Below are 20,086 nucleotides of genomic sequence, written 5' to 3'. Positions count from 1 at the left end.
GCTATCAGAGCATTTTCTTTTAAATCGGACTGCTTGGCAGTAGGGAATACTAGTTTTATTGTGCTTCACGTGACTACTACTAAAGCGAAGATATTGCTGCCTATCCATGGGTCTCCTGTAAAAATTAGTTATCAGCTTTCCATTACGTAGAGTGACTATGACATCAAGGAAATTTATTTTCACAGGTACGAAAAAGAAATCGTCGGATGAGCGTTGTTAAAATCTGCTATGAAAGAAAGACGTTCCGGTTGACTATGATGCCACATTAGGAAAATGTCGTCGATGAACCGCTTATAGTAAAATGGGGTATATATGCATGGTTTGCAAGAAATTGGTTTTCAAGGAGCTCCATAAATATATTTGAATAGTTTGGTCCGATTCTTGTGTCCATAGCTGTTCTAGAAGGAGCTTAAGCAACGTTGCTAACGTAGATGCGGAAACTGGTTTGTCGGCGTCGTAATCGTTGTACGCGCAGATAACTGTCTCGATGCCATCTGAGGGAGGTATATTAGTATATAGTGACGTGACATATAACGTAACGAGAAACGAATTTTGAGGAACCTGTAGGTAAGAATATCGGTTAGAAAGTGATTCGTATCTTTGATGTAAGAAGGAAATCTGGACGGAATGGTGTTGATTGGGTCTATCTACATAACGGGAAAGGTTCTCAGTCACTGTTCCAATTCCAGAAATTATTAGTCTACCGCGATTGTCTTTCTTATGAATTTTGGGAAGAAGGTAAAACCTGCCAGCTACTGGGCTTAACGGTAATAAAGATTTTAGAGTGCTGTAGCTGATTTTTTATCATGAAAGAGGGCAGTCAGAGTATCACGGACAACAGCTTCGAACTCGTTTGTTGGGTCATGATCTTGTCGCTTGTAATATGATGCATCACTTAGCTCTCACTGAGCTCACTGAGCTCTCACTGAGCTCATCACTGAGCTCGAAATGTCAACCCTATTTTAAAGAAACATTTCGACATTTTAATACAGAGTGAGCGGCTCAAAGGAATCTTTACGGAACAACCACGCGTGGTCTACCGACGATAGCGGAAGCTTCGTGATTTACTAGCCTCATCTAAAACCACGTGCTTACGTCATGAAGGCTGTCATCCCTGCAACGAACCACGTTGCAAAGTGTGCGCGCACATGACGACATCTAAAACAGTTTCAAGTAGCTCATCCAGCTGTTCATTAAAAATAAATGGCGACTACACATGTGACAGTACCAACATCGTCTATCTTCTCGAGTGTTCAACATGTAAAGTTCAATACGTAGGTCAAACAGAGACAAGTTTCAGAGTTCGTGTTAATAATCATCGTGCACACGCCGTAAGCCTCCCCAATCTACCACTGTCGAAGCACGTCAGTATGCCTGGCCACGGTTTCGACAAAATTAGGGCCACCATTATTCAGTCCGGTTTCAAGACAAATCACGATAGGGAAGTGAGGGAATACTTCTTGATCCACAAATTTAACATCATTCGTTCAGGCATCAATGAAAACGTAGTAAAGCTCACCTGCCTCGCACCTTAACAAAACGGCTTCTTAGATTAGTAAAATGTTTTAATGTATATATATTAGTCCCATTCGTGGTTTCTTTACTTCAGAGCTCTTTTTACATGTCCTGCCCACCACACTGTGTCCCACGTGTTGATGCGCAAGGAAAGTTCGAAATTTGTATGTTCATGTGCCCATCGTACGTCAGTCATGTTAACACAATCTCTTTGACAGATTACCAGTTGTTTTTAATTATTTTTTTTCGATTGTCCTTGATGCTGTACCGATAGTTCAACACGTGAGCTCATAAAAGCGGTTGCATTGTAACAGACCTACTTGCTCTGACGAAGGCCGTGCCACGGCCCAAACGTTAGTAAAGGCATTTTTCCTTTTCATAATGTGCTATCTGCAAGTTCATTCAATATATACAGGGTGTCCCAGCTATCTTTAGCCAAGGGTTAAAAAATACAATATTAGAGGCAGGCGAGTGAAATGACTTGCAAATTGCTGACAGCCACCTTGCGCGCTACAGACAATTTTTTGTTTTGTAATTAACTAATTTGTTAATTAGGACGATTTAATTAATTTGCTAAATATTGACTTTAGGCAAGAAATGCTGCTTGCAAAGTTCGAGAGCGTCCTCAGAAACCCCAATCGCATCATTTGCGATAAAGAAAGTCTCACGTGTACCATTTTTTCCAAGCTTCAAAGAAAGCCCGCGAAATACAAAAAGAACCACGTGACTAGCGCGCTCGCGCGCCGCAAGAATGCTGCCCTCAGCCGTGGTTTGAGCGAACGAAATCAGCTGCGGCCGCGACTCGGCGTCTCCGTTGCAGCGATAGGCCGATAAGTTAAAGGTGGTTTCTTGGCTCGCGCTCGCTACAACTTGCACCGTCAGGCGCGCAGCTGGCTGGCAACGGGCCAAGAAACCACCGCCCACTTATAGGCCTACCGCTGCAACGGAGCCGGCGAGTCCCGGCCGCAGGTGATGTTCGTTCGTTCAAACCTCGGCTGAGGGCAGCATTCTCGCGGCGCGCTAGCGCGCTAGTCACGTGGTTCTTTTTGTATTTCGCGGGCTTTCTTTGCAGCTTGGAAAAAATGGTACACGTGAGACTTTCTTTATCACAAATAATGCAGTTGGGGTTTCTGAGGACGCTCTCGAACTTTGCAAGCAGCATTTGTTGCCTAAAGTCAATATTTAGCAAATTAGTTAAATCGTCCTAATTAACAAATTAGTTAATTACAAAACAAAAAATTGTCTGTAGCGCGCAAGGTGGCTGTCAGCAATTTGCAACTGATTTCAGTCGCCTGCCTCTAATATTGTAATGTTTAACCCTTGGCTAAAGATAGCTGGGACACCCGGTATATATAAATTGCCACGCCCGCTTCATGTTTCATTTTGATGTATTCGGGATTGACCCGGAAGGGCAGTCAGCAACACTCGACGCTGACCGCGCCGCAGTGTTCGAGAAGCTTCGCGATTGTAGTAGATCACTTTGTTAAGATTGCGCGCAGGGCACGAATGGTCTATATTATTACAGAGCTTGCGCTACCACCAATGATAAAACTGGAATGTTCGATGCGTGATGTATAAAAAACGGCGTGTCCCAGCTATAAGCGTTTTTTTCAACGGCCGACGCTTTCTCCTCCACTATCATATTACAGTGTGTATTGCTGTCGTTTGACTTTCGATTTCCCGGCCACATGTTCGGCCAAATAAAGAGTTTCATCTCGGACATGCTGACTGCTGCCTTCGTCGACGTCACGATCACGTGACATCTGGTAGAGTGCTGTTCGACCATGTTCTGGACGCCCCCATCTACAAGACATCGACGCCAAAGAAGACATCGACGCAAACGCCGAGCAGCCAGCAAGCCGCAGGCAACAAGGTCTACCGCCAGAATAGGGGCCTCTACCTGAAAAGACCCGGTAAACCAGACCCTGACCTCGACCACAGCGACGATGACAGCCACTGTGCTGCCTGCACCGATATTTCTCCGGCAGCCCAAGGAGCCGCCAACCTTCCGCGGATCGTCATTCGAAGAACCGGAAAGCTGGCTCGAAGCCTACGACCGAGTCGCCGTTTTCAATGACTGGACCAGCGAAGACAAGCTAGGGCGTGTCTATTTTGCTTTGGATGACGCCGCTCGTACCTGGTTCGAAAACCAAGAGCGAAGCCTGAGAACGTGGGACATTTTTCGCGCCAGGTTCCTCGCCACATTCAAGAGCGTCGTCCGCAAGGAGATGGCTGAGGCTCTGTTCGAGACCCGCGTGCAGATGCCGAACGAAAACATCGTGCTGTTCACGGAAGAGATGACTAGGCTGTTCTGCCACGCAGACCCTTACATGCCCGAAGTGAAAGAAGTTCGCATTCTCAGGCGAGGAGTCAAGCAGGAGCTCTTCGCTTGGGCTGATGCGCAACCCACCCAAGACTGTTCAGGAATTCCTGTCGGAGGCAACGACGATCGAGAAGACTCTGGAAATGCGCACCGGGCAGTGCAATCGCCGCTCAATCCAAGACAGCACAGCTGTTCATGGCCTCGGCTCTCACGATTTGCGCCAATTGAGCCGATCAACCGTGCGAGAAGAGCTGCTAAAGCCTGCACCTTTTCCGCAGCCTGAAGTGACTTCGATTGCTGACGTTGTGAGGGAGGAAATTCAACAGTCACTGGGTGTTTTTCAGCAAGCGCCGCCACAGCCGCAAGCCTTGAGCTACGCAGCTGCAGCCCGACGCACCCCCCCCCCCTTCACGCCCACATCAAGACGCCGCAGAGCCACAGTACCGTCGCCAGACGCCGCCGCCACCACCGACGCCATACCGCCCGCCAACCGGCCAGCGTTACACCCCGAGGAAGACCGACGTTTGGCGCGCCCCCGACCACCGCCCACTCTGCTACTATTGCGGAGGAGCTGGCCACACCTACCGCCACTACCAGTACCATTGACGCGCCGCCTCCACAGCGGGGTGAACGAGCACGCGACATCGCCGACTACCTCGCAGGAGCGCAGTGGACACCCCGAGGACGTTCCCGATCACCGTCGCCAGGCCGCCACGTCTCTCCCCAACGCCGACCATACACTGGCCCAACCCGGGGCCCGTCACCTAGCCCGTATCCGGAAAACTAAGGGCAGCAACCGATGGAGGTGCGGTTGCTGTACGACGAAATACCGAAGATTCTACGCCGCCGCCGACGACGCCGGGACGATATTTAAAGAACACGCCGCAAGCCGAACGGAGCCCTGACGTCGAAACTTCGAGGCCCGAGGTAGACCTGACGATGCAACGTGGAAAGAGCGGAGCAAACCGACGTGACCGTGATCTGACGCCGCGACCTAACCGGAACGCATGGCGACGAACTAGCGACCTCGGCGTTCTCATCGACGGTCACAACGTCGCCGCTCTCGTAGATACTGGAGCCGACTATTCCGTCATCAGTGGGCCGTTCACCGCGAAGTTGATGAAAGTCAGCACAGCTTAGGAAGGCCCCGAAATTCGGACCACTGGAGCACACCTAGTGACGCTGGCCGGAATCTGCACAGCGAGAGTCACCATTAACAACTGCATTTATCCCGCGAGCTTCCTAGTGCTACAGCTCTGCTCGAGAGAAGTCATCCCAGGTATGGACTTCTTAAGCTTACATGGTGCAGTCATCGACCTGAGATCCGAATCGATAACACTCTCTGCAGAAAAAGCATTACCACCACACACGCCACCATCAAAACGCGCATTGAATGTGCTGGAAGACCATGTCAAGCTCCCCCTTCGCGCCAGAGTCATCATTTCCATCGACACTAAAAAATCAGCAAACCTTGAAGGCGTCTTAGAAGGAGGCCAGCACTTGTAGATCAACCGCGAGATTTGCGTCGCAACAGGAATAGCCGAGCTGCGTGGAGAGAAAGCAACAGTGGTGCTGACGAATTTCAGCAACGAGTACAAGCACGTGAACAGAGGCACGACGGTTGCCTACATCGAATAAATTGTCCAATAAGCCACCAGTGCTTTCGCCCTTACCGATTCTGCCGAATCTACTCCAACGAACTGAGCTCTTCAACCAGCTTTAGACATCAGCCCGAGCCTTCTGAACCATAAGCAATAGCAGCTTAGAACTCTGCTCCTGCAGTACAAGGACTACTTTTCGTCATCAAGAATTCGGCAGACCCCAGTCCCAAAACACCCCATCATAACAGGAAAATGCCAGGCCACACCGCCAGAGCCAGTACATAATATTGACGCGAGAACGCTAGGCCTTAAAGAAATAAGTCCACGAAATGCTATGCGACGACATCATCCAGCCTTCGAAGAGTCCGTGGGCGTCATCCGTGGTGTTAGTGAAGAAGAAAGACCGAACCCTACGCATCTGCTTCGATTATCGCCGCCTAAAAAAATCACGAAGAAGGACATCTACACTCTCCCACAGATATACGATACCCTGGATCGGCTCTGCAACGCGAGGTACTTTTCTTCGATGGACCTCAAGACCTGCTACTGGCAAATCGATGTCGACTAGAGAGACCTCGAGAAAACTACCTTTAGAACACCAGACGGCCTCTTCGAGTTAAGGTAATGCCCTTTGGTCTTTGCTCGGCACCTGCGACGTTCGAGCGCGTTATGGACACGGTACTGGTTGGATTGAAGTGGCATTCGTGCGCCTTGTGTACTTGGACGACATCGTTGTGTATGCCTCAAACTTCGACGAATACCTCTGGCGCCTTGAAGCAGTACTTCAATCAATCAAGACCTCCAGACTCACCCTAAAGCCAGAAAAGTGCCGCTTCGCGGACGACGAACTCTTGTTCTTGGGTCATGTCATTAGAGGTCTGGAGTTCGCCCAGACCCGCGGAAAACCGTTGTCATTGCTGCCTTCCCGCCGCCCACCGACAAGAAGACCGTACACCGAATTCTGGGCTTGTGCGCGTATTACAGACGTTTTATCAAGGATTTTTCACGGATCGCCGAGCCACTGACGCAACTCACGAAGACAGAGGCGGAATTCAAGTGGGAAACGGCACAAAATCGAAGTATTTCAAGAACCGAAACGACGCCTGCACACGCGCGCCGATACTTGCGCACTTAGACGAATACGCCGATACGAAAATCCACACCGACGCAAGCAGCGTAGTGCTCGGACGCTATCTAAGGCGGAAGCAAACTATTGCACAACAGAAAAGGAGTGCCTTGCCATCATCTGGGTTACATCAAAGTTTCGCCCCTATCTCTACGTCCGGCCCTTCAAAGTTGTCACAGACCACCACGCCTTGTGTTGGCTAGCTAACTTGAAGGAACCTTCAGGTCGTCTCGCACGATGGAGCTTGAGACTTCAAGAATTCGACATTACCGTCGTTTACAAGTCTGGAAGAAAACACTCTGACGCCGACTGCCTGTCTCGTGCCACCGTGGACCCGCCGCCGCAAGACGACCAGGATGATGACTACTTCTTGGGAACCATAAGTGCCGGCGACTTCGCTGAACAACAACGATCCGATCCTGAACTCAGAGGCCTTATGAAATACGTCGAGGGCAAGACCGCCGTCGTTCCGAAAGTATTCAAGCGAGCACTGGCGTCGTTTTCTTACGCAGTGGCGTTCTCCAACAGAAGACCTTCTCACCACTTCGAGTCAAGTATATTCTCGTGGTGCCTTCAGCATTGCGCCAAGAAGTCCTACAGGCCCTGCACGACGAACCGACAGCAGGGCACCTCGGTGTTTCCCGAACGCTGACAAGAATACAGGAAAAGTACTACCGGCCGCCGACGTCACCGGCTACGTAAGGACATGCAGAGACTGTCAGCTAAGCAAGACACCTCCAATAAGACCAGCAGGCTTTCTTCAGCCGATCGAGCCACCTGGACGACCATTCCAGCATATCGGCATGGACCTCCTGGGGCCATTCCAAACGTCGACTTGCGGTAATAAGTGGACCGTCGTAGCTATCGACTACCTGACCCGCTACGCCAAAAGATGGGCCTTGCCCAAAGGAAGTGTGGCCGATTTAGCAAGTTCTTAGTTCAGAACATCGTCCTAAGTCATGGCGCCCCAGAGGTCCTCATCACGGACTGAGCTATCGCCATTACTGCAGACCTAACGCCCGCAATTCTGAGATAGAGCCAGACATGCCACCGCCGGACTACCGCCTACCACCCACAGCCTCACCGAGCGCCTAAATAAGACCATCACTGACATGCCGGCCATGTAAGTCGACGTCGAACACAAGACCTGGGATGTCATCCTTCCGTACGTGACCTTCGCATACAGCACGGCCGCACAAGAAACGACGCAGATGACACCCTACAAGTTGGTCTACGGAAGGAACCCGGCCACGACGCTCGACGCCATGTTACCCAACGTCCCTGACGAAGAAAACATCGGCTTCACTGTTTACCTTCAGCGCGCCGAAGAAGCCTGACAGCTTGGCCGCGAACGCATGAAGAATCAGCAGGTCACCGTAAAGTCCCCGTTACAATCTTCGACGACGCTTCGTGGAATACCAGCACGGCGGCCGTGTTTGGATCTGCACGCCGATACGCCGACGTGGACTCGGTGAAAAGCTTCTTCGGCGATACTTCGGGCCATACCAGGTGCTACGAGGTCTCGGTGCACTGGACTACGAGGTTGTTCCGGACGGCATCATAAACTCTCAGCGGCGCAGCGCACGACCTGAAGTCGTTCACGTCGTGCGCCTCAAGCCATTTTGTGCGGGTTGAGGAACCTGAGGACTGCGCTTTCGCTTGCTTCATTGTTGTTGTTTCGACTTACATGCAGATTTTTTTTACTTCCATGTTCTGTTTCACGCATCGGGACGATCCTTTTTCAGAGGGTTGCATTGCCACGCCCGCTTCTTGTTTTATTTTGATGTATTGGAGTTTGACCCGCAAGGGCGGTTATCAACGCTCGACGCTGACCGCGCTAAACTGTAGAGAAGCTTCGCGATTGCAGTAGCTCACTTTTTTAAGATTGCGCGCAGGACGCGAATTGTCTAGATTATTCAAGGTCTTGCGCGACCACCAGTGATAAGACTGGAAAGTTCGATGCGTGATGTATAAAAGACGGCGCGTCCCAGTCATGAGCAGTTTTTTCGACGGTCGACGCTCTGATCACCGATATCAGTGTACAGTGTGTATTGCTGTTGTTTGACTTTCCGCTTCGGCCGTCGCACGGCCTTCGACAAAGAACGAACTTCATTCACATGCACTTCATTCATGCAATGAATGTTCATTCTCTGACGAAGGCCGTGCCACGGCCGAAACGTTGGACATAGAGTGTTGCTTTCCGGTACGTGCAACCGCTTGTATTTTTATACGTACCGGACCCACTGAACTTTCTCACTGAATATATACATATATAATAGCCCGTAGCCCCATTGAAACATGGTGCGTCGCCTATTTATGGTGCGAATCATGTGATCATGCTATAAACTAAACGCTGACCAAATTGCGCAAACCGTGTCACGATCCCTTTAAGAAACTTTTTGTCCGCCATCCCTTTAATACTTTCAGAAATTGATGCACTCGTACGCAATAGCAGTCGCAGTGAAATGTTCATTCCCACATTACTCCTCGAAGTAAATATGACAATCATTAACACGCAATGTGCCCATCTTACTTAATAAACTCGCAAAAGAAGAGTTTGATCCTCTGCGCAATTCTAATCATGCAATAAGAATATTCTGTTAGTCGTACCAGAGAGATCACTGATGTTCTATATGAATTATTTTTGTCACTTGTGTTAAAATCGCGTGCTCCATGTTAGCAAAGAACGTGTACATGCGTGTATGTCGATCTGTATCATACCATACTTGTGTATGGGCTAGGGAAATGTGTGTATGCATAAATATGTATGTATACATACTTTCTCTTTCTCATTGAAATAGTATCTTTGTCTCGCGTATTACTTCGTTTCAAGTGTTGCATGCATTCATTACATTTCTGCAATGTGCTGTTGTCACAGAAATGTTGTAATTTCTGCAATGTGCTGTTTTCGTAGGCCCCTGATCACAAAGGACTCGCGCTAAGGCGAGCCGGCGAGTCCTTGTCGATTGCGCTTCAAGTAAACGCCAGCTAAACTAATAACGACTCATGAATAGAAAGTGGTGTTTAAGCGTACGGCCGTTTAATTCGCCTTGGTTATACTATGAAACTTATTCTTGGAACTTTTATTTGGCGTTCGTGGCATATTCACAGACGGATTAAAGCAAGCAGCAGCGTAGCTCTCATACATGCGGCGTTGCTGATTTGCTTTGCACATGCGCACTTTCCTTTAAGCATATTACTTGTGCGCTTCAGTTCTCACATGAAGAAATGACGTCTAGTCACGCCAAAATTAGGACATTTCAATTTTATTCAATGGTCAAAATAACGCCATTTTATTGTACTGCACACAATGAGCATCGTTTCCAAGTGTGGTAATAAGTACAAAACGTGCAATATTTTTTGCCTTATGCTCCTATAAATTACCGCTACGTGTAAAGTATACAGACATGCGACTTGTAGCACGATAGATAAATTAGCGCTCTGCTCACCGATAACAGGAATAACACTAGGCCCTGCATGTTCCCGAAGGAAACCGGGCCGCAGGAATACTGATTCACGAAAATACAGCGAGCACAGTACTCCGAACCGTTGTGCCGGTTTCTCATCTAGAAGGCATGGGTCGCCAGGCGTTCGTGTGTAGCTATTGCATCCTTGCACAGCACATCGTTTCCGGGGATACCGAGGCAAGCGCTTGGCGTTAAGTGTCATCCGCATCGTGCTGCTGCCCGTTGGACACTATACTCAACACGTTCACCAACGATGAAACGCACCTCACAAGCCCACACACAGCAAAAACTAAATTCTTACCACAATAATTCCGAGAACGCATGCACGTGCGCAACAGCAAAACATGTGAAGGGGCGTGTCGCCTCAGATAAACATTACGAGCGCGCCTTTCGATGCACACGCATGGGCTGCACTGAATAATAGCTTGCCCCTCTCTTCAGAGGGCGCTAAGAAAAAGGTGTTTCGTAATAATTAAACACTATTATAAATTCATTGCACATTGCACTTACATAATATTGTTGAGGAAATAAATATCTGATTTCTAAAACATAAAAATTTCGTCGCCCTTGAATCAAACTTAGTTTTTCGCTATTAGTGTTTGTTCCCTCCACACCTAGTCGCGCTTCAATCGCAGCACCCATAACTCCCCTTGCTGAGGTCCCTGGCATTAGGTTCTGAACCGCTTTTCGCCGGAAGTTTCGCGACCTATTTGGATGGACTTTGTAGTTGGCTTCCGCTTTGGATAGCGACCAGCTAGTATAACCAGGGGAGTGAAACTTCCTATACCATCCATGGAACGCGATATTTGCTCGCAGCGCCGGACGAACGCCTGGTGTTTGGGGGCGGTACTAAAAACATGGCGGCGCATTGCACACGCGCACTGGAGGACGCCATCTTGATGAGGACTGAGGATCCGAGGAGGGGGGGCGGGGGGCGATTTAGTGCCAAGCTCAATAGGGATGCACCAGCAAGCCAAATTGAGCGAGTGGAAGGCATTCAGATGGCGAGCGCGCGACCTTCTTCCTGTTGCGCAACCCGCCACATGATCAAAACAGCAATCGTTGCGTTCTGATTGATGAAGGTTTGCCCATCCACCTATTCTTGCACCACTTATTCTAAGTAAGATAATAATATCTGGGGTTTAACGTCCCAAAACCACGATATGATTATGGGAGACGCCGTAGTGGAGGGCTCCGGAAATTTCGACCACCTGGGGTTCTTTAACGTGCACCTAAAGCTAAGTACACGGGCCTCAAACATTTTCGCCTCCATCGAAAATGCAGCCGCCGCGGCCGGGATTCGATCCCGCGACCTGCGGGTTAGCAGCCGAGCGCCATAACCACTAGACCACCGTGGCGGGGCTATTCTAAGTAAGATATTGTTTTTGTTTACGTGTACACATAAATAAACAAGAATAAAGAGCAGAGTTTGTTTCAATGTTTTATTGCCTAAACGTACCATCTATACAGTAAAAACACAACTTGAATATTTTACGCTACTGCTGCAACCAGATGCTGATATGCCGTGCAAGCGTAGAAAAACAAAACGAGCAGCATGCAGATCGTACCTTTCGTCCGCCGGGATCCGAAAGAATTTTATGCCCGTGTGGCGTGAAGTATTTCGACACCACTCAGCACAGCACGATTTGTGATAACGGCGCGAATCCATCCATGCGTCTGTTTCGCTGAAGCTTGCAAGGCTTTCGCTGAAACAAACTTTACAGTGGTAAAAGAGGCCTTTGGGACACCGTAGGCCGTAGCATACATGGGAACGCCACTAGAAACGCCCCTTTTTCACCGTGAGAGATATGACGGCGCAGTTCCCGTTTTCCACTCCGGGTGGCGCTCGTATTTTCGCATTTTCGAACTGCAACCTTTCGGTTCACTTGCGTATTAAAAACTCCGGGTTTAATAAGTAACCTCGTAATAAGTATAAAATGGAACAACAACGTTCATTTATGCTCGTAGGTAGTACAGCCCCCAAACATTAGGATCGCTGCGGTCACGGGACAGAAAAACCGCAAAGTTTCATCCCCCTGTCAGGACTTTCATCTGCTCTTGCCCGTGGTGAGGGAGACTCGGGTTGAAGTCAAAAGCGGTTTCTGGCCATTGCGTCGTTGCAAAGGGCTCGGTAAAATATACGAGGGCTAAATAATTGGGGGCTTCCACAATGCGCTCCATAAAGGCGACTGTCGTGCCTTTGTGGACGTGCTTGAATTCGTTGTGGAAATTTGTGAGCATCACCTCTGTTTTCTGTCCACGAAGCTCGGCTGTTCCTCTTGCAATGCATACGTCGCGAGCGACCAACAGGTGCTGGTCACCCTCGATGACGCCTTCTGACTGTGTGGTTTCGTTGGTGCCGATAGAAATTATGACGCTGCAGAGAGGCGGAACAGTGATCTGCTCGTCAAGCACATTCAAGGCGTGGTTGCCTGACGTCATGTGGGGCGGCAGCGCTTCTTCTAGGGTTAGTGTTATCGACTCAGATCTCAGGTCGATGACGGCACCGTGGTTACTTAGGAAGTCCATCCCAAGTATCACATCCCTGGATCAATTTTGTAGGATTACAAAGCTCTCGGTCTAAATCCGGATCTTGATATAAGTCCGGCGGCGGAGGATCTTCGGTAGTTCGTCGTACAGCAACCGCACCTCCATCGGTTGCTGACCTTAGTTTTTCGAATATGGGCTCGCGGAACGGCACCCGTAGGGCCGCTCTACTGCGGTCTTCGCTAGGGGGATCGTCGCTAGGGGGAACGCGAGGGATTCGCATCGCTAGGGGGATCGTCGCTAGGGGGAACGCTAGGGGAACGCGACGGACGTCGAGATGTCCATTCAGTGTCGGTCAGGTAGTCCGCGATGTCCGCGGCCGCTCACCACGCGGCGGACGCGGCACTCTGACGGCGGACCGCGTAGTCCATCTGGCGGTACTGGCAGCGGCGGTAGGTGTGACTGGCTTCCCCGCAGTGGTAGGGGAGCGGGCGGTTGTCAAGGGCGCGCCAAAGGTCGGTTTTCATAAGGGCGTAGTGCTGGCCAACAGGCGGACGGTATGACATCGGTGGCGGTGTCTGGCCACGGAACTGCGGCTGTGCGGCGTCTCCACGTGGGCGCGCAGGGGGAGCGTTACGACGCACTGCATCAGCGTAGCTCATTGCTACGCAGATATAATCGATATAATGGGGTTCGACTGTATAGGCTACAAAATGGAGTTGGCCGGTCATCTTAAGCTACCTTTCGCTACTTCAAGCTGGACTGCTGTTATGATAACTGTATCACTTTCGGTCTGCGAAACAAGGCATGTGACCGGGCTAGTTAGTATTCCATGGCGACGTGAACAGCTCGTGAAACACACAAGGACGAATAACCGACGAGGACAAGCGCTGACTTCCAACTGAAATTTATTAACACGAACATGGAAAACGAGAACAAGAGAGCACACGTGATCACCGCTCATTCAATTGCGCATGAAGGGGGACGTGGAAAGGGAACCTAGAGACACAAAGAAGTAATACGGCAGAAACCATGGGAAACCGCGAAAAGACATCAGGAAAAGCAACCGGCGTATCTCTGGGCCCGGATTAACTAAGGTAATCTATTTCTTTGTCAGTAAGACCGATGAAGGTTTGCTGATGCAATTGCCTTTAGCGATAGCTGCGGTTTCAATGATGATGCGCGCGCTATCCTGACGATATAGCTAAATCTGTGTGTTATCGAATGCTGGAGCGCACCCGCATTGTGAACAGTGAATTGCAAGAAAACCTTCTGTCCTTCTGCGTACCTTTTGGTTGTGCTCCTGCAAACGTACAGTAACACCCCTGTCACACGGCACATGTAATGTCATTCCCAGCGAATGTCATTAGGCGTTAATGCCATTTTTGTTGCCGCTACACGGGCATAGCGAATGACATTCACACCTAATGGCATTCGCCCGTTGAATGAGTTCGGTGAACTCATTCAGGCGCCACATGTGTACGCTCGTCAACAGGCGCTTGGCAAAAGATTGCGACATCGATATCTTAAAGCATGTTAAAGCAATATGTAAACGATGTTAGCGTTCTTGTTAAAGGTTGTTGTTAACTTTTCGGTAACTTTTTTATGTACAACGCGATGTTGGAAGCAATTTGTGCAGCTATACTCTCTTTCCCATACTCTGATTTGACGCTAGCGCCACCTCCTCTCAGCCATGTGGCCATGTTTACAAACGCTCGCTGTTGTTTTGGTGAAGCGACGCCGCAGTAGCCGTACCGATAGTTGCACGCCATGGATGCGAACCCTGGAATCAAGAAAAGAATATGTAAATTAAAAGCACAATTTGTAACTTTTTGTTATCACAGCCGCCTGCCAATAAACATTGACATCAATTGCGAATGTCATTTCATATGGCCGTGTAGACCCGGAACGCAAGCACGCAATGACATTCGTTTTGAATGTCATTCGCAGCGAATGACATTACACGTGCCGTGTGACAGGGGTATAAGGCACCTGCCCGTCTGGCCGATATAAGTCGGTCCGCATGAAAGTAGTATCATATACACAACGCTACTAGAGCAGTCAACGAATTTATTCTTGTGCTTAATTTTCCATGAGCTTTCATCCCGTTTTATAGGGTTGCTCCTGACACTCAGCTCAGATAGCTTGTGCGGGGCCGAAAATACGACTAAGGTGCCCGCCTTCTCACATATCTTTTTGATCTTGTGAGAAATGGCATCTTCATACGGGATAGCCGCCACCTTACTTCTCGCTGTTGCTTGAAGATCAGGAGAACTACTGGATTGCTTCAACTTCAGCTTGTCAGCAACAGAGACGAGAAGGTGACGGGGATAGCCGGCTCCCCTCAATCTACCTAACTGCGAGAAGAAGCTATCCTGTATAGAGTAATGACACGACTTAACAATGGCAAGCATGCTTGAATGCATGTTATGCAAGCATGCTTGAATGATTCCCCGCTTGACTAGTTTACTATGTGCAGAAGTGTAAGGCAGGAGAGGTTTTTTGGCGCGGGGCTCGTACCTACAACACACATGCCAGTTAAAAAGAACAGTTTTAAGACGAGATATTTGGGCACTTCATCTGCAGCGAACTCGTGTGATAACGAGCGCGTCAAGGCATTCCTCAAGAATTGACAAAGTGCGCTGACACAAGGACCCAAAAGTGTCCATCGTTACATTCAAACAAAGCTAGGTAATCGTGCACAAACCAGAAGCATTCTGCCGCATTGATTCCTTCCAATCTCGCTTCAATCTTCTTATCTACAAGGGCTAGAAACAAGTCACTAAGTTTGGGAGCGATGCACAAATCGATACATACACCGTTTTTCTGCAAATAAACACGACCATTCTATTGAGCGAAGGTAGAGGTGAGGTACACTTTGAGTATATCAAGAAAGCCTGCTATCGTAACACCGCACTCACTTTGGAAAGCAACGGCGCCAAAATCAAGGATCGCTTGTTCAATGACACTCATGAGAGCGCGATGGGGAATAGAATAATAAAGATCCTTAACGTTCATAGATATGCCTTTGTACAATACAGTGTTAGGCTCACTAAGATACTCTATGACATCAGAAGAACAATTTACTAAGAAAGAATCACTGGCCTGTAACATTTTTAGGGGATACTATAACCAACAGGCAATAGACTTTTGCCACGTTTTCTTTTCAGAAATAATTACTCGCAAAGGCGTACCACTCATGAGTATTCCCAGCGTGACGCAAGTGTTCCTGTAGGAAAAGTTGTGTCTTACCTCACCAAAACAGCCTTTGTCTTTCGGCCTCAGACAAGAAAAGCGGGTTTCTTGTTGCTCACAAACCATCGTTCAATTGCAAACCTGAAGCTGCCATTGAAGGTGTATTTAATGCCGAGTCAGAGAAAAAACTGAAAGATGCCAAGAAAACAGATATTTCTCTGTTAACTAAGCTTAATCTGGATGCCCTAGCCCAGTCCGTATAAAAGCAAAAAAAAAATTGGCCCTAAACATGTTCTTCGCTGCAAAAAGAAAAACTTTTTTATTTCGGTGAACTTCTGCCCGGAAAATAAAAATGCAGCGTGCAAGCGATTGACACTGTGAACTGATAGCGGCGTGAACAGTCGTCAGCTGTCGAGTAATCTGATCATCGGCGGAGCGTGTTGTCTTGTATAGGGAACTCGTAGAACATTCCAGCGTTATCGCTGGCGCTCGTGTAGGCTCTAGAATAAACTTGGCCATTCGCTTCCTGCGCGTAATCTTAACAGAATGATCCCAAATTATCGCGAAGCTTCTTAAGCAATGCGGCGCCGACTGCACCGAGCGTTGCGAACAGTTTTTGTAGCCGACACCCGAATACATCAAAATAAAGTTTATAAACGCGCGTGGCAATATCGTTCTTCACTTGTCGCCGATCCGGATGTTTGGGGAAAAAGTGTGGGCGCACCTGGCGGTTCGGCTGGCTGCAACCACAGTGGTAGAGCGCCTACGAGGCCCGCTCTCACGGGGCGGTAGAGCTAGCTCACACCGCTGTTTGCGTTGCTTTCCCCCGCGGCTGCTAACATTTCAACACGAAAAGTGCCGGGGTCCACCAAGAATTTCATGACGCATTTCCATCGCGGAAGTACGTCAGCAAAATGAGCGCTATCAGATGGCAAAGAAAAAGAAGCTATAAGAAAAAGTTTCGTTGACGGGAGCCGAACCCATGACCTCTCCGTCCGCGAGCCCACTGAGCTACCGCCAAACACATTCGGGATGCTACATGAACGCTCCTTTTATCATTCACATTTTCCTCTCACAGGGCTCTTGGACGGACGGGTGGATGGATGGATGGATGGATGGATGAATGGATGCTATGAGCGTCCCCTTTATAATGGGGCGGTGACATCTGTGCCACCAGGCTCGAAAAAAAAAAGAACGCGCCGTTGCTGAGACCGTCCCATTCGGCGCGTTTCCAGTACAAGTTTAATTTCGTCAACACTTTAACACACCGTGAGATGGCGGCTTTAGCCCAAGCCTCGCTCATAGCATCCATCCATATCAAAAAATAGCTCTCCGACGCTCGCCCTTTGAGAAGTAACGGCTAGGCTAGAGGGCAGACACGACACGCCTAGCGTTTCTCTTCGCCTTTCACGACGCTTTGAAGGAGTGCATATCGAGTGTCAGTATTTATTAATGTGCCTGTTGATGCCATCTGCGCGGGATTCACCATAGGCGGTGTCCACGTATATCTTAAAACTTCAGCTACCGCAAGGGTTAAATCATGATCATTGGCGTTAGTCGTCGGTACGTAGATGTGCCACTAGGCGTCAACGTGAGTGCGATGCGTCCACATCAGGCGGTGCTATATCTGCCAAACAACTGTAAACATTGTACAAGCTCTCATATACCAATGCACGATAAACAATAAACTACTTCTGTGACGACAGGTTTCACTTTCGTGTTATACCGATTCCTATGACGGAGGGATTAGCCATCTTTTTATCCAGTTTCAAAGACGCGCTGAAACATTTGTTCTGACTAGCCCGCGCTCTTCATCACGCCCGCTTATGGACGTTTTCGTTTTGTGACGTCCAGTCCGTCTGTGCGCGCGTCACATCTCGTCACAGCTCATTTACAAAGCGAATTTTTGTATAAACTTAAATGACCGATGAATCGACGGGCCTGATTTTGTGCAGTTCCCTGACACATTCCTATCAGAAATAATACCGTAATGCGGTCTTCGGAAGAGACTGAGACTTTTTATGACATAATGTAATTTCTTATTATTCCCGGCTTCCGTTCGTGTTCTCTGGTTTGGTGACTACCAGTTGCGTATATTTTTTACAGGCTTTCGTGGTGTTCGGCGAGTTCAATGGCATGGTGCAGTTCGAAATCCTTCGCAGCGCGCCATCCGACCAATTCCAATGCCCGGCACCTAGAAAACCGGACGACGACCTGTTCATCTTCTACACGAGTGGCACCACGGGACATCCAAAGGGGGCTTTAATCACTAACAGAAACTACATTGCCCAGCTGTTTGGATTCATGTGAGCGCAGTATTGGTGACCCTTAACATAAGTACAAAGAAAACGTTTTCTCATTATTGATTTCATGACATGCCACAGAGGCAGACTAACGAAATAATGCTCAGGCAACGCACCTTGCTAGAATTTTGAAATATGTTAAAGCTCAATCGAAATATGTTAATATGTAATGAAGTATGTTAACGCCCACTGTGGCCATGCATTACGTAAGCGGTGTTACGAACTACTACACTTGTGTATTCAGCCACCAAGAGATCGGCATTCGGAAGACTCCATTTTTTTTCACTAATTGTTACATAAGTTACAACCCTCCGACTTCCTGTGGGTTTTCTTCATATTGTTGTAACGAATCAGCTATGCGAAAATTGCAACAGCCCACGTTCCGAAATAGAACTTTGTTATTACCTTACAGGGAATATAATATTGCAGCCGCCTACAAGCAGTGGGTAACCTAAATTTTATAAGGAATACCTCCAAGGAAAAACATGTAGGAAATTGCGCTGCGCAAACTGCAGTATAATCTAACAGTTTTTACAGATTTGAGTCACACTGCATGCGACAAGTCACTTCAGCTAAAGAAAAGCACACAATATACATGATTGAAGATCACGCAGGCATTTCGGTGCACTGTGAATAACTGCACAGGAACGAGCCAAAGGATTATCTACGTTTATGTGCATTGTCAACTGCTCTAGCGACGTTGACAAGGCAACAACAAAATACGACGCCTTACACCTTTCATACAGCAAATTGCGAGCCAGCCTGAAATTGACTACGGTGATGTTGAATCATACTTTTCCTACAGTCATTCGCTTCCGGCCGTTGAACACGGTTACAATTCATGTGATACTCTACCCACTTTCCAAAATTCTTTTAAACACTTTCTCGCGAATTCGGGTCTTGGGTCCACCCTCAGCTGCCCCAAAACTGAACTTCCGAACGGTCGGAGAGGAGGAGGAGGAGGAAGGAAATGAAGGAAAGGCAGGGATGTTAACCAGACGCGCGTCCGGTTTGCTACCCTACGCTGGGGGGAAGGGATGAAGGGATTAAAAGAAGAGGGAAGAAGACACTGTCAGGGTACATATGCACCTGTCCACTAGAATGCCTACAAGCGGTCGTTTAAGCCGGTCGGAGAGACCATCGCTTACGCCCAGCAAGGTCGTCACGGAACACTTTCTGGCGGCCGCGTTTGCCCCGCTCCCACAGCGCTAAGGCATTTGCAGAGCAGCATTGAAAAACAAATGGCACCTTTAGGAGCGCCTGCTCGTCACTATTTTGTAGTGACCGCGACTGAGCACACTTTGTGGGCTCCGAAGATATCGCCGCTCTCGGAACGCACCGAGACACTTCACGCCGTCGAGCAACTAAACACACGAATACACAACTAGTACCACGCTAAATAACCTTATACAATTCCAATACACTACCCGGACAACATAACGCACACCAAGACAACACAAGACATACAATGCACCGCGGATGCTGCGTCGCCAGTGTTCGACTCACCACGGCGGGCCCGCGGGAAACGAGCCACGGTATCGTCCCCCACGGACCCACCGCGGGAGACGTCCACCCACGGCGCTACCAAAACAACCAAAAACACTCGCTGCTATTTTCTGTCCGCCGGCCTAGCTTCTCCCACAGGTTGCGCTGCCGGTGCCACCGCGCTAACCCTAACCCGCGCGAGCACAGCGCCACTGCTCGCTCGGCGGCCGTTTAACCTAACTGCGGTCTATCCGCGAGACGCGCGTGCGCCATGAGGCGCAAACAGCTTTACAGGGGGTGATAGCAGCCCCACATCAGCGCAGCGAGGTCAGCAGCCGACTAACACGCCCATTTTCCTGTAATATAGGGTAGCTCAGGATACAAATGGAGGCAATTGTTTCGTTTGGCATCGTGTACTTCGGTAAGTCTCAGATTATTGACTGGATATCCCTTCCGAAGATCAAACAGGAAATTATTTGGCCGAGGCTGGTCTTTCGGCTCAGCTCCACACGAACCTGCCCTCCAATTTCACGGATTCGCCGAGCAGGGCAGCGTTGAATGTAACACAGTAGAATCACTTACTG

General features: G+C 48.9%; 1 protein-coding gene across 1 annotated transcript in view; it reads left to right on the top strand.

The window, feature by feature from the left end:
• Positions 1-20,086, top strand: part of LOC119389835 (luciferin 4-monooxygenase-like) — a 136,191-nt gene that overhangs the window by 8,648 nt on the left and 107,457 nt on the right. Inside the window, exon 4 of the mRNA XM_037657236.2 lies at positions 17,821-18,020. Coding sequence (XP_037513164.2) covers positions 17,821-18,020 — 200 coding nt within the window. The remainder of the gene's footprint in view (positions 1-17,820; positions 18,021-20,086) is intronic.

The sequence above is a fragment of the Rhipicephalus sanguineus genome, chromosome 1, assembly GCF_013339695.2.
Source record: "Rhipicephalus sanguineus isolate Rsan-2018 chromosome 1, BIME_Rsan_1.4, whole genome shotgun sequence".
Lineage (NCBI taxonomy): Eukaryota > Metazoa > Arthropoda > Arachnida > Ixodida > Ixodidae > Rhipicephalus > Rhipicephalus sanguineus.
This window is presented reverse-complemented; position numbering and strand designations above follow the sequence as displayed.